The sequence below is a fragment of the Muntiacus reevesi genome, chromosome 2, assembly GCF_963930625.1.
Source record: "Muntiacus reevesi chromosome 2, mMunRee1.1, whole genome shotgun sequence".
Taxonomy (NCBI): Eukaryota; Metazoa; Chordata; class Mammalia; order Artiodactyla; family Cervidae; genus Muntiacus; species Muntiacus reevesi.
In genome coordinates, this window is record NC_089250.1 from 208,083,369 (window position 1) to 208,097,672 (window position 14,304).

General features: G+C 48.9%; 1 protein-coding gene across 2 annotated transcripts in view; it reads right to left on the minus strand.

Annotated features, from left to right (window-relative positions):
- The window catches only part of AUTS2 (activator of transcription and developmental regulator AUTS2), a 1,188,182-nt gene that overhangs the window by 92,463 nt on the left and 1,081,415 nt on the right, over positions 1-14,304 (minus strand). For both annotated transcript variants that reach the window (XM_065924779.1, XM_065924780.1), the window contains exon 6: positions 4,788-4,836. In XM_065924779.1, the coding sequence (XP_065780851.1) occupies positions 4,788-4,836 (49 nt within the window). The remainder of the gene's footprint in view (positions 1-4,787; positions 4,837-14,304) is intronic.

Sequence of the window (14,304 nt, forward strand, 5' to 3'; positions counted from 1 at the left end):
CATTGCACTGTTTTCACTTACACAGAAAGCCCAGAATTATTTTAGGGGAGGAGCCTTGGCGGTAACTCTTACCTTTACTTGTCACCAAATCAAGGAACTCCCCCTTCGTATCTAAACTTGATGAGTGAAGTGAGATCATCACCATGAAAAGATTTTATTAGGTCCTCACTTCCTGAACCTCATTCACAAGCAGCATCTTTAGAAACTTTTTTCTTGCCTCATCCCAAACCTCAACCAATTTTCTTAGCCTGGTTTTCCATCTACACTGGTGATAAAACCATATTGTCAAAGATACCCAAAGGCCCTACTAAATCTAAAGGCTCCGGCCTCATCTGTGTCCCATGGAGACCCTTCAGCACAAAACTGACCCCAAGAAGAGGCCAGTGTGTCTGCTAGGAGGTCCGGGGAGGCCTGAGAGAGGCCAACCAGTCCAGGTCAGTGAGATCGAGGTGGCTTCAGCGCTGCGTCTGGTGCTCAGCGTGAGTGAGTGAGTGCCCACCAGAGTCCCAGGGCTGCCCTGGGACAGGGGAGATGGCAGTCTGACCGAGGACGGTGTCTGCTCCTCTGCTGGCCACATTTCAGTAGACAGGGGGTGCTTACTCCCTGCAGAATGGAGCACAAACCAGGGCCCTCTGCCCTTCCTGGATCGATCCCCACCCCAGCTACTCAGGAGAGGCACAGCTTTCACAGGGCGACAGGGTCAAATACCCCTCCTGGCCCTGTCTCATCTCTGACTTGTCTCAGCTGCAGGACACATCCTGGAAAAGAGGCAACTCGGGGCCTTTTCTCTGCCCCTAGCCTAGACCATGGCCCCCACCAGGGCTGGGACCAGGCACACAGAGGGCCCCAGAGAGCACCTGACGTTTGTTCTTCTCCCTTCCACACATGGCTTCCCTTCTTTTCTTTCCTCCAGGAAGCTCTGCCTTGGAGCAACTTCAGAGATTAAGAGAGATTAATGATGGTGGCAGGATGGGCATGTCTACTAAGTGCTCACTTTCTGCATTTCTGCCTGTAGATCAAAGTGGCAAAATCCCCAAGAAATAGAGCCTAGAGTAGGTGTGTTGAGTGTGTTCTCAGTTGTGACTGACTCTGCGATCTCATGGACTATGTAGTGCGCCAGGCTCCCCTGTCCATGGAATTTTCCAGGCAAGAATAGTGGAGCAGATTGGCTATTCCTCCTCCAGAGGATCTTCCCAGCCCAGGGATCAAACCTGCATCTGCTGTGTCTCCTGCATTGGCAGGCTTCACCACTGTGCCACCTGGGAAGCCCTTAGGGTAGGTAAAGAAGAGTAATAAATGCTGGCTGGACACACTAAATTGACCGATAAGTTCGCTCCTTTTAAGGATAAACAGTCCAGAATTTGGGGTACACATCCTGTTGCTACTGTAGCAGTTCAACCCACTAAATATGGACAAAAACTCAGTCTCTCTGCCTCATTGGGAAAATCAATTTTTTCTTTGGCAGATGGTTGAGTCACAAAGACAGAAGGATTCATAAAATTCACATGAACATCCTGTAAACATTTGAATACATAAAGATTAAATACAGCAATCATGACCTTGATTAAAGTTACTATTTTTTTTTTTTTAAATGTCTCCAACCCTAAGCCTTGCACTTTGGAGATTCATCTCCCCACACCTTTGGACAAGCTCAATTCTCACTGAGCAAGTTTTGTGTACCTACAAGCACGTGCCGTTTGATTAATTTCTTTCAAAATGTGAAATAAAAGGCATCAGAAGGAAGTAATGATTTGGAACACCTAAACACCAAAATCTTACTAGTCCTCTATTAAATCGGAAGGGCTCGACAACAGAGAGAATCAGAACAAGATCAAAGAGGCAAAGGGATAGAAAACCTTCGAGGTGCCTACTCTGTTTCAGCCCCTCCTCCTCACCAACTAATTGTCTTATCCCCACCAGACACATTGGCCCAGGACTCCATTCTGGTATGATTGAAAAGTCTGACCTAAAGAGGCGAAACGATTTACTCCAGCTCACAAACAGACTGATGGGACTTGAGCCATGACCCCTGCGGCTTCAGTCAGACCTACATCCCCCCCGACCTCGGGGGCCCAACATCAAAGCTGTGCCCCCACCAACCCCCCACCACAATCAGCTTGTGAGATTAGCACTGCCCTCCCACAGTGAAATTTTATGGACCAAATCTGCCTGCCGCCGAGGCTCAGCAGCATAATCTCGCCAGCAGCTTAAAGCCACGCTTCTGGAAGGCCGGAGCCCGGTGGGGCTCCAGAGACGGAAAGGTGATGTGTGGCTTTAAACATCTGGAGGGGGGAAGCATACACGTGTCAGCACTCTTGTCAGACTGTTCAATAAGCCCAGGCTTTGAGGATTCTCCCAGCGGTGTTTGTTACCTGGTGTAAATTTGCCCTTTCTTACATGGCTTTTTATTGCTCTTGGCTAAGAATACTGGACAGAGTCGGGAGACCAGACTTGCAGGCGGGGCAGGCTGCTTTTACAGAACTTGAACTTGATGCGCCTGAAGCTGACAGTTCCTTGAAGGCCTTGTCAACCATCCATCCGGTAAACACTGCCACTACCCAGGGTGAAAAACAGACCCAAACCCACAGGCACATAGCAAGACTCCCTGCACCTGTCTTTTGGAACTTGTTTTCCTGACGTTTAGCAGTGTGAATACTAATCCCCTTAACAAAACTGCCCCCACGCTCCCCTCCCTCCCCCCACCAACCCCTGTTTCATCTCTTTCTCTCCAGGGAGGAGGACGGGCGGGATACCAGTCCCTCCGTTTGGCACCACCTGGATTTGCGTTGATTCCGGCTCTTGTCATTCATGTTACCAACAGGAATTAGCATAAGGCGTTAAGGGGAAACTCTGGAGGAGCCAAGAAAGGCCATTTTGATGGAAATAAGGGGCAAAGGAATAATCTGCCATCAACTAAAATGCTTATTTGTGTATGGTTTCCCAAGTAAAGCTTAGGGGGAAAAAAAATAAAAAAGCCTGTGTTGATTTTAGTGTAGACAAAGAAACCTTAATCCTTTCAAGGCAACTAAATCACCCCCAGAAAAGCAGCTCAGAAGAAAGGCACCCTGTCAGAAGGAAGACTATTCACAACCAAATAGATGCCACCAATCACACTCTGTAAGTAAACAAAAATAAGAATGTGGGAGACGTCTGACTGGAAAGGGGGCAGGGGGCGCGGGGTGGGGGGGAGCAGGAGGGAAGACGCGGGGGGAGGGAGGTCACGCGAGGCTGCTCACCACCCACCCCTCCTCCTGGGCCCTGAAGGGCGCCTGTCAGCCCCCTGAGGGCAGCCGGGCCTCATGCAGAGCCAACTCTCAGGCCAGGGCTGGCTGATCCCAGACAGGGGACACACATTCCAGAGCTTTCCCAGCAAGCTGGCAAAAGACGGACACAGTCGCGTGGGCTGCGGGGGTCCTGTGGAAGCGGGTGGGGCGAGTGTTGCTGAGACAGAGCACCTCTTCTGGAGGACCTCGGGTCCGCCGCAGGGTCCTCCTCCTATCTTACAGGGACCCATGACCATCTACCATCCTCTTGCCTTGTCAAAACGAGCAATAAACAACCGCACATTTTCCCATACGAGCCCTGTACGCTATCAACTGCCACGTACCTTCTTTTATTGGGCTTTTAGCATTATGGACAACAAATTTATACAAACTTTCAGTCCATCAAAATATACGATGAAATATAAAACTGGAATACTCCATTATGCAATAAAAAAAGATAAAATTCAATATGACAATAATTCTGGGAGTAACAGCAATCACATAAGCATGCACACCTCCAGGGAACGCTAAACATAATGTACTATTTAAAATTGCAGTTGGTTCGAATTCTAAAATAATCGGGGAGCTCAAAATAACTGCACTTCGGAATGTGTCTGACTAACCAGCTAGCAAAAACGCTAGCCAAGGCCACTGGAGAATGTGGACATGGTTTCAAATATCACTTTGTGAAGGCCCAACCCTGTTCAAGCTAGCCAGTATCTTCCATGGAACACAGAAGGTGACCAGGACGGGAAGCATACATTCTGCATTTAGCAATTATGATGCAAACATCACCTGTTCTATGGTGGAGAGGAAGAGATCAAAGAGTTTGTATAATGTATACCTTTCAAAGAATACATCTTTGCAAAAACCCGGTATTAGAAGTTCCCTTAAATTTCATTATTCCCAACAATACTGCAACCAATGAAAACCGCCCAGAAACCTATCGGTAGTGATTTAAGGTAAGTTTCCCCTTAATGTACTGCAATATCATTAGCCTCGCTCAGCCTCTACTGCAGTTTGGAAGAAATTAATGGAATAGCACGTATTTAAATTTTGCCCTCTTGCTCGTTTATTAACTTCACAGAAAGCCCACAGCAGAGTAAGGCTTGGTTTATGACCATAATCCTGTGAATACTAAACATGTACTGATTATTCGAGTCTGCAGTACAAACCAGCTATTTATCGTTCTCCAACTGCTGGGTAGTTGATAACTAACAATAAAGTTAAGGCATCCTGAGAATGATTATTCTCCATGATCACTTCCTCCATTAAATGAAAGTCACAGAGATGTAGTCATTTCTTAAGCAAATCAATTTAAATAAGGATTCGATGTGTTCTTTTACAATGAACTGTTTTGGGATACATCAGGAAAGCACAGATTCTGTCTCAAGCAAAAATACAATTAAGAACAGGAACTCCAGAATGGTAAGGGATGACCATTGTTCTTTCTGCTTTCATTCAAGGCAAAGACAACAGAACAAATAGGAAAATAAACTACCGCTCGGATTTAAGGGCTCTTACCTTTGTTTATAACAGTATTGAAGAGTTTTTCAGAGCTGGCATCTGAGGCCTGCAACACAAGAAGGGGGGGGAAAGAGTTATCGTTGCCATGAATACTGTCATCACTAGCATCACTACTATTATTTTAAATCAATTTACTCCATTTTTGAAAAGCCTGAAAAGGAAAGCAGTAATTTCCCCCAATCCTCCATAAGGTGGTGCTGGTTGACTGCATGAGGCAGACCTGCAGTGCAGCTATTTGCTAAGGGGGAAAAAATCTGATTTTAAAAATGTGTCCTTATTAGACATATTATCTGTGCAAAACATATTTCTATGAGATGATACACAAAGCAATTCAGCTCATTCACATAATGATTTTGCAATTTCATTGACAGATCATTATTTTGGAAACGGTACTTTTTTCCACATTTGCAGACATGCCTGTTTTTCAATTTTCTCTCAGAAACCAGAAATGCCTATTATTTAACACTAAGCCTCTCCTCACTAAAAAGTGTTGTCCAGCACTCCCTGAAATTCGTTTTTAAAGATTTATCTGATGACCTCGAGGTCCTTGTCCCCTGTGGTAACCAGGACGACCTTGGTGTTGAAATGAAACCCAGCCGACCTGCCCAACACGCTGACGCTATATACACTGTCAGCATTATTTCCTTTCCATTTTCTAGAAATCATGTCTGCTAATTATTACAGTGGCTCCAGGAAAGTGAAATAAGCCTGTTTAAACAGCGAGACTAAAGCCAATTTAAATTATACACTAATGTTCTGGAAAATCAACATAAAGTCGATTTGGAGGAAAATGCTATGATGTTTCAGAAGCACTGTACTTCTACAATTTGAAAAATTAAAAATAAAACAAAACTTAAAAATTAAGCAGCTCCATTATGGAATAATTAGAGAATGTATCTGCATTTAAAGTTACAATGGTTATATTTATGCTATTTTTGCTACCCAACCATTGTAAGAAATCACTGATTTTCACACTTTACACACAGAGATGCATTTTTTGACAAAGCATAGAATGGTGAATAAATCTAGAGAAAATATAAGAAGTAGAGGGAGGGGAGAATCTGAAATACAACATATTCAGACTCTGGAGCTGGCTTTTGGGGGACAAAGAAGATACTCAATTTAGTCTTTTTGTGCTATGTTGATAAAGATGAGACATTCCTGTGTGATCCTTATGTCTGAAGTGAACAAGTTCTAGTTCTCAATGTAAGTGATACAGAAAGACATAAAATATTGTTACTATGACTATTTCCCCCTTTATTTTAATTCTACTCTTCCTACTGTAAGGGTGATTCTGAAGATTAATAGATGAAGAAAAAAATGAATATACGTGCAAAACAAGTGCTGAACTACATACACTTATACATAAGCAGTTTAAAATAAAATAAATCCTAGATGGATGCTTCCTTTTATTCTGTATGAATAAAAAATATGCCAAGGGCCTTCCTGCCATTTTAAATAAAATTGCATACCATAGTGGCTTTTCATAAAAATAAACCGCCAAAAAAAGTACTGCATGGAGGGAAACAAGCTATGCATGAAAGAAATCAAGAACACTGAGGTACAGAAGCAAAAATCACAGAAACAGTGTTGTCCTATTGTAACATTTAGTGAGATTTCTAGGAACACGAGTTTCCAGCTAAAAACTTGGAGCAAAGAGCATTTCACCATTACTTGATGAAAAAGTGTCTCTTCAAATTAGAATGGCTATGTTAAATTCATGGCTTACACTACAGCTGCTATTTTTAAAAGGAAAAAAGGGGAGAGGCTGTTAATTAAATCAGTTTGCCAAAATGCAATAACCCTTGCAGATTTGAGGACTACCTATTAAAACGAGTCTCACTGGGCCAAAGCACCACAGAAACGAGGTATTGTACCATCAACGCAAAAAACAGCCAGGGAGGAGAGAAGGCTCCTGATCCAGCTTTTATTTGCACTTGGGGGGTGTGTGTGTAAGAGGAGGGAGAGATCAAACAGGACAGAAGCTGGAGGTGAACAGGAGGCCCTCTGGCTGGCTTGCACACCCTCCCTGGGGTTGCTACTCTAGCCTCAGCTCCACACGGTATTCTCAAGTAGCCAGTTTAGTGATCCTTATGTCTGAAGCAAACTTAGAGGATGTGATTATTATGATGCGATCCAGTAAGTTATTCAGGAAATGAGTCTGACAGGATATTCCGAAGGACTTAGGAGTAATGTTCTCTAATAAAAGCTTCTCCAGCCCTTTAATTTTCTGATACATGTCACAAAGCCCTTTTGCAACTGGGGAGGGGTGGGGGTGGGCAGTCTCAAAGAGGCCTCCGTGGAAAAACACCCCAAAGAAAATGACGGTAATGGGACTTCGGCTAATCAGAAAAATGACCTGGACCCCTTTTTCTCCCATTCAGGCGGTTCCAGCTATGGCGGACCACAGTCCTGAAAAGTCTGAAAAGAGCTTCTCCGCCAAAGTCTTAAGCAGGAACTACAAGGAAATGCTTTGCTTCTTTCTCCATAAACTTTCAAATTTGACTTGCGCTCTAAAGCATTTGTGCAAATTTGCGGTTTCTGGGATCTTAATGCTAGTTTTCTTTTTCATTGTTTTTAAGAGAAAAATCTGCAGTTCTTTATATTACCTGGACCTTTTTCCTGATTAAAAAAAAAAAAAAAAAGAATCAGGGACGACTAATGGAAACCTGGTGAGCCAAGAGCTAGCTGGCGAGAATAGCTTTTGCGTCTCTCCTCTCTTAACACGGGGGCACCCTTACATACTAAAGATCTTTAGATTTCGCTCGCCATTTCGCTTCATCCCCCTCACTTGGTTTTGCAGAGCCAGGGCGTTGTAGCCGCTATATCTAAAAACAATAGAAAAAAAAAACAAAGCTCTCTTTTGACTGCTTTTTATTTGGGGGAGGGGGATGGAAATAGATTAAAAAAAAAAAAAACCCACCACACTGAAAAATGATTCGAAGCTGTACCTGGTGTTTAAAGAAAAGTTAAACTAGTCAAACAGATTGAAGAAAGGAACACAGAGAATGAGGGAAACGAATAAAAGCCTTCCGAGTAGACAGGGGTGGGACGCGGCCGCTCCGGTTCGAGGTCCATCTTAATTCCCTTCGGCCTCGGATCTCGGGGGTCGGTCCGAGCACCCGCACCCGCACCCGCATGAGGAGGGGATCTCCAACAAGAAAAGAGAAACATCCTCGAAACTTAAGCGCGAGTTCTTTGCCCAGCTGTGGCAATTCGGAGCCCAGATCTCCTTTCGCTTCCCTTGGCACTGCGTGCGGGCCAGGATCCCGACCTCCGCGCGGGGAAGTGCTACCCGGGGAACCAGCGGCGAGCGCAGCCTAGGTCTCCAGCCCAAGCCGGCGCCGGCCTGGCCCGAGCCGAAGGCAGGCGGAGCCCCTCGGGGCGGGTGGCGCCGGGGCGGCTCAGGTCCCCGGGCACCACGGCGCAGCTCCGGCCGCCCGAGCCCGGAGTCAGGGGTGGAAAGTACAAAGGCGGGCGGCCGGGCAGGAGGGAGGAGGGGTGGGTGGTGGCGGGGGGCTTGGGCGCGCCAGACGCGAGGAGCCCGCCCGCCCCTGCGGCCCCTGCCACCCCTGCCCGGCCGCCGCCAACAAAAGACCCCCGACTCCTTTCCGACCGCGGGCGCCGAGCGAGGCAGCCGCGCGCCTCCAGGGCTGCATTACCTGGTCGCCAAGGATTAAGTGGTTCTGTCAGCCCCAAGTTCATGGTTTGGTTCCAAAGCAAGGCTCGTGGTGGGGGGATCGTCACAGACCAGGGGTAAAATCAGCCAAACACGAAGAGAAAACGCCCAACTCCGACCGGGCTCGGTCCGCGCGGGTCTCGGCTCCTTTCTCGGCGAAAGTCTGGAAGCGGGTGCACGCGAACCAAATCCCAACGAGCAGCGGCTCCGGGGCGGCCGAGCGCCCGCGCCGCGCGTACATCCAGCGCGGCCGAGGCCAGGCGGGCAGCCGGCGGGCGGCCGGGAGGGAGCGCCCGGCCCGCGTTCGCCCAGCTACCTCCCGGCTGCTCCTGCGGCGCGCGGGGCTGGCGGGGACTCGAGGGGCGTCCCGGGCGAGGCGGAGAGGAGCGGCCCGAGCTGCGGCCTCGGCGCGCGGAGCTAAGAGCGAGGCGGCGGCGGCGGCGACAGGACAAAGGAGACCATGTGCGGAGGGGAGGAGGGAGAGGGAGGAGGAGTGCGCGCGGCGGCGGCGGCGGCGGCAGCTTCTCCCCGGCGGCCGCCTCCGGCTCCCCGACTGCCGTTCCCGCCTGTCTAGCTGCCCCGCGAGCGGACCAGTCCCCGTCCCGCCGCCGCCACCGCCGTCGCGGCGCTGGAGGAGACGCTCCGGGAGTCCTTAATCGGGCCGATCTCTCCGGCGCGCGGCGCGGGCGGCGCTGCAGCGTTCGGGGCGCCGGGCGGGCTGCGCGGGGCCCGCGGCGACTCCCGGCCGGAGCTCGCGGGCAGGCGGGCGGGAAGCGCCCAGGGCTGGCTCGGCTCCGGCCCGCGCTCCGCTCGCGGGCGCCTGCCTTTCCCGCCGGCTCGCCGCTCAAGTGAACTCCATCGGCGGCCGCCGCCGGCGCCGCAGGATCCCAGGCTGGACGGGTGGCGGGCGGGGGCGGCTGCACGGGGGCCCCTGGCTCCGGACTTCGCTCCCCGACTGTGCCGAGCGCGCCTGCTCCAGACGCTCACAGCTCTCGGAGCGGGACTTACTCGGCGCGCGGAGCCCGAGCCGCCGGTGCCACCGCCCCTCCTCCGTCCCGCCCCGCGCGCCCCGCCCCTCGCCGCCTCTCCTCTCGGCCCGGCGCCGGGTCTGCCCCGCGGGGGCGCAGTCCCCGGGTGCGACATCGACAGCTGTCGCTGCTCCCCCCCGCGGCTCGGGCCCGAGGTCCCCACGGCGGCCTTCCCGGCGGGCGGGCGGGAACTGCAACGCCCCGCGCCCTCCCCACAGTTGTCGCTTCTAATACTGCGCCGCGGCTGGGGAAGGCCACTAGGCCCCCGGTCTAGGCCGGTCACGTCCGTAAAGAGCAGGCTCTCTGGGCGGTTCCGAGGGCTCCACGAGAAACTGATGTGGGTAAACCGCCTGGCACACAGTAGGTGCTCAAGAGTACTAAGTCCATTGTTGAAAATGAGGGGGCGGTGGTGTTCAGAGTCTAGTATTAGTTTAAAAAAAAAAGGTCTTAATCCAACCTTATCTCCACCTGATCAAAGGCTGGGCTGCAGTTTGTTCGGTCTCAAAGATAACAGTGCCTGGCATGGCCCTCCACAAATCACACCCCCCTCCACTTCAAATCCACTGGCATTTATACCCTCCCCTCGACAAAAGCTTCCAGGTGGCTCAGTGGTAAAGAATCCGCCTGCCAATGCGGCAGATGCAGGTTCCCTCCCTGGGTCAAGAAGATCTCCTGGAGAAGGAAATGGCAACCCACTCCAGTATTCTTGCCTGAGAATCCCCGTGGACAGAGGAGCCTGGTGGGCTACCGTCCACGGGTGGCCAAGAGTAGAACACAGCTGAACAAGTGAGAGATATCAACAAATGTGGAGAGGGTTTCCACCAACAAATGCAGGGAGAGGACTGAAGCAATGCCACAGCCCAGCTCTGCAGGGATGGACATTTATCATCACTGTGTTCTCTAGGGCGTGAGGCCGGGAGGGGGGCTGAATGACCACAAACTTGGCCCCTGGTGGCTTCCCCTGAGCAACACATTCCCACCAGAGCGCCCATGTGTCCAGTCTGGCGGGTCCCTGAGTAGGATTCTGGCCTTCTTTACTCACCGTCCCAATCACAGAGTCCCCAAAAGAGTGCCAGGCCATACACAAGGGGTGAGGAAACCCTCTGCAAACACCTGGAGTTTTCATTCCACCCCAGCTGCTTGGCAGGGCTCCCTCCTTGGCACACAGGAAAATGGCTGAGATTTCCCCAGCACAAGGCAGGCAAGCAAGGCTGAGGTTGCACCTGGGAGGAAGTTCCAGTGTGCATACAGGAGCCACCGGAGGGGGGTGAGAGAGCTCCTGACTGCCCTTCATTGCCACCCTCAGCCGGAGTGCGGCTGGGCAGAGGAAGGGATGGGGCTGGGAGCGATGCACACATCATTCAAATGACACAGAGGGGGTTTCAAGCAGTCACGTCCATTTGAAGGAATGTTGAACTCCATCCCAGCTTCACCTCTTTGAAGTTGAATATCCATCACTGTTTGATTTCATGGCACTCTTGAGAAACCTCTCAAGGGGAAAAAAGTGGGTACTTGCTGTATGGCATACATTTTTTCCCCCTTTAACTTCCAAATACAATTAATTTTGGAAATAAGAGGCACTGTCTCTCTTGCTTCACAACACCCCTAAAACTCAAATGGTAGCACTATGTGGTGTGTTATTTTGTTTTTTTTTTTTTAATTTTTTTTCTTAAAAGATAGATCATAAGAGATTTTTCTCTACCCTGACTCCCAGAGTAATCAGAAGGGAAGATGTCTCCAAAGGTGTGAGTCTGGAGTTGACTATTCCAGTTGCTTATAAATGTGTCAAAAACCAGCTGAGGCCCTCAAGCCAGAGGGTATTCATTCTGAAGTTGTGGGTACAACACCAAGGTAGCTCAAAGGCAACATTAAATTTTCAAGAAAAGATATTTAGATGTTGTTTTTTGTGGGGAGCAACCAAAATGGGACTGTTTTCCTGTCTTGCTCGCTAATAAAATCAACATTACGGGGAAGAAAAGGCCTCAGCTCCTGCCTGGTCCCCTACAGGGTAACCTGAGATGCACAAATAGCACCAGGCAACTTTACCGACCAACTCAAACCACCGCTTAGCCCTGTAACATGCTGTCACTGGGCCAGGCAGCTGACACTTGCCACACCCTGCCACAGACTCTCATCTCTGATTGTCAGGGAGCAGACCTCAGATGAAAGCCTGGGACTGATCTGCATGCGTCTCTGGGTCTTGATGATCTACAATTGGGAGGAATGCAGAACCGCTAGGAGCTGAGCCTCTAGAGAACCCACAGGCTGGACCTCTGCACCACTGCGTCCCGGTATTAACCCCGCCATGTCCATGTTAACCCCGCTGGCACCCCACGCCCTGCTGCAGCCCCTACCCCGCCACTTTGATTCATTCTCAGCCTCACTAGACCCAGGAATGGGCCCATTCTGATTGGGATCCAAGTTGCTCTATTCCCCCTCCTCTCTGGCAGGGAGGAAAGCAATGTCAAAACTGGAAGGGAGTGGCTAGAGGGACAGTATCCGAAGTAGAAAGAATGAAGCAAGAAGCAAAAAAAAAAAAAAAAGGTCATCCACACACTGGGTGATGGATCTGGTCAGAGATCTGACTTGCAAGAACCTAGAAGATTTATTATATTCTCCCCTTTATTGGAATTTTAATCTACAGATTACAAAGTCAAAGGCTGGCAGCTACCCTGTCATATTTAGAAGGTTTAACGTACTGAGCACTAATGGCTTCTTAATGTCACCTTCAACCTCTGAACCAGATCTAAGAAGGGCAGGTCTCACAAAGGGGAGGCCCTGACTAGAAGCAGATAGTAAGATTATGGATTCAATGGTCTTTCTGGGGTTAGATTATTTCAGAAACAATGACAATATTTTTTTTTTCTTGTAGGATCTTGGTTCCCCAATCAGGGATTGAACCCAAGCTACAGCAATGAAAGCCTGGAATCCTAACCACTAGGCCACCAGCAAACTCCCAACAAGTTTTAATATACAACCAAAAATCTTAGGAAGCCACCTCCCTCGTGGCTGAGATGGAAAAGAATCTGCCTGCAATGCAGGGGACCTGGGTTCGATCCCTGGGTGGTAAAGATCCCCTGGAGAAGGGAATGCCTACCCACTCAGGTATTCTTGCATGGAGAATTCCATGGACAGAGAGGCCTGGGGAGCTACAGTCCAAGGGGGCCAAAAAGGGTCAAACACGACTGGTTTAGACCGACTAAACCACAATACACATGAACAAATCTGAGGCAAGTCTGTGATTAACCAGTAAAAAAATTTTTTACAAGCTAAATTGAAATATGGAGACTTCCTCATGAATTCTCAAACTACATCTAAAGACAAACTAGGAAGTTCTTCTAAATCATTCTAAATGGCAGTATTAAAGCTTAAAATATGAAATTTGATTCAACTTGTATCACAAACTACCAGACTGAGACTAAACATTTTTTGATAGGATATTTCTTATTAATTTTGGTTTTCTGTCAAGTACCTTATATAGAAAAAGTGCATTAATTTCGAGGTGTTCTCCCTCACAAATATAACTTCAGTCACTCCCTAAAAGAACACATGCTGGGTGATTCTTGGGGTGGCTTAAAGGAAGAGGAAGTCTTTACAAAAATTCCCTTCAGTTTTTCTATGTTAAATTATGTAGTTTGAAAAGACTAGGAAAGTGGAGTGATAACATATGAGTTTTGTCTCCCAACTAGTCTTAGAAAAGATGTCACCCCACCTGGCTTACTTCTGTGTCTCCTAGAGGGCTTGATCTTTTCAAATTCTAAAGTTTTTCAAGCGTTAAAAATACAAGTTTCTATTTGTTCTTTGGGGAGAGGTTAAAAGCCAGCATCTGGCCTCCATCATGACCTTGTCATTTCTGAGCCAAGAGACCCTGGGGAAAGCTCTTCTCTCTCCCAGCTCCATTTCCTCACCTGTAAAATGAGGTGACAAGAGCATCTATACTTTATAGAGCTGTTGTCACTAACAGCCCCCCAGCATGTAGCAAGCAGGATATACGTGTTGGCTACAGTAATTAAAGATGGCATTCTTGGGGCTTCCGTGGTGGTAAAGAATCCGCCTGCCAATGCTGGAGACATGGGATGGTTTGATCTCTGTTCCAGGAAGATCCCACATGCCCTGGATCAACTAAGTCCATTCCCCACAACTACTGAGCATGTGCTCTAGAGCTCGGGAGCCTCAACTACTGAGCCCACGTGCTACAGCTGCTGAAGCCTGAGTGTCTAGAGCCCGTGCTCCGCAACAAGAGAAGCCACCGCAGTGGGAAGCCTGCACTCCACAACTACAGAGCAGCCCCTGCTCACCGCAGCTAGAGGAGATCTGTGCACAGCAACGAAGACTCAGCACAGCCAAAAATAAATGAAGAAAATTATTTAAAAAATTAATACTCTCTACTTCAGAGACCAACCAAATAAGAGTATCTTCTGTATGGCTGCAATGTCTGCAGCCATGCCTTCTATGGGATTCCCTCAATGGGGATCACCACAGTCATGGTGAAAAGAACCACGCAAACATCATAAGTGACACCAGTCCCCAGCAGGGGAGACAGTGGTTTGCACCATCTGTACCAGAGCAGAGAACCCTGTCTTCACACAGGCTTTACTGTCAACAGTTCTACTAGATAAGGCCCGAACCTGGCTACAGATTACTGCATAGCCTGGGCCACATAATAAGGTGGGAGGGATGGGAATCACGTGGATCTTTCTGATGGATTATAAAGTCCAACCTTGGATCAAGCAAAAATGTTTTCAGAGTTTGCAAGGTTCTAAGACATGATCAACCTCCTAAGGGTAAGGGCATCAATTTCTTCAAA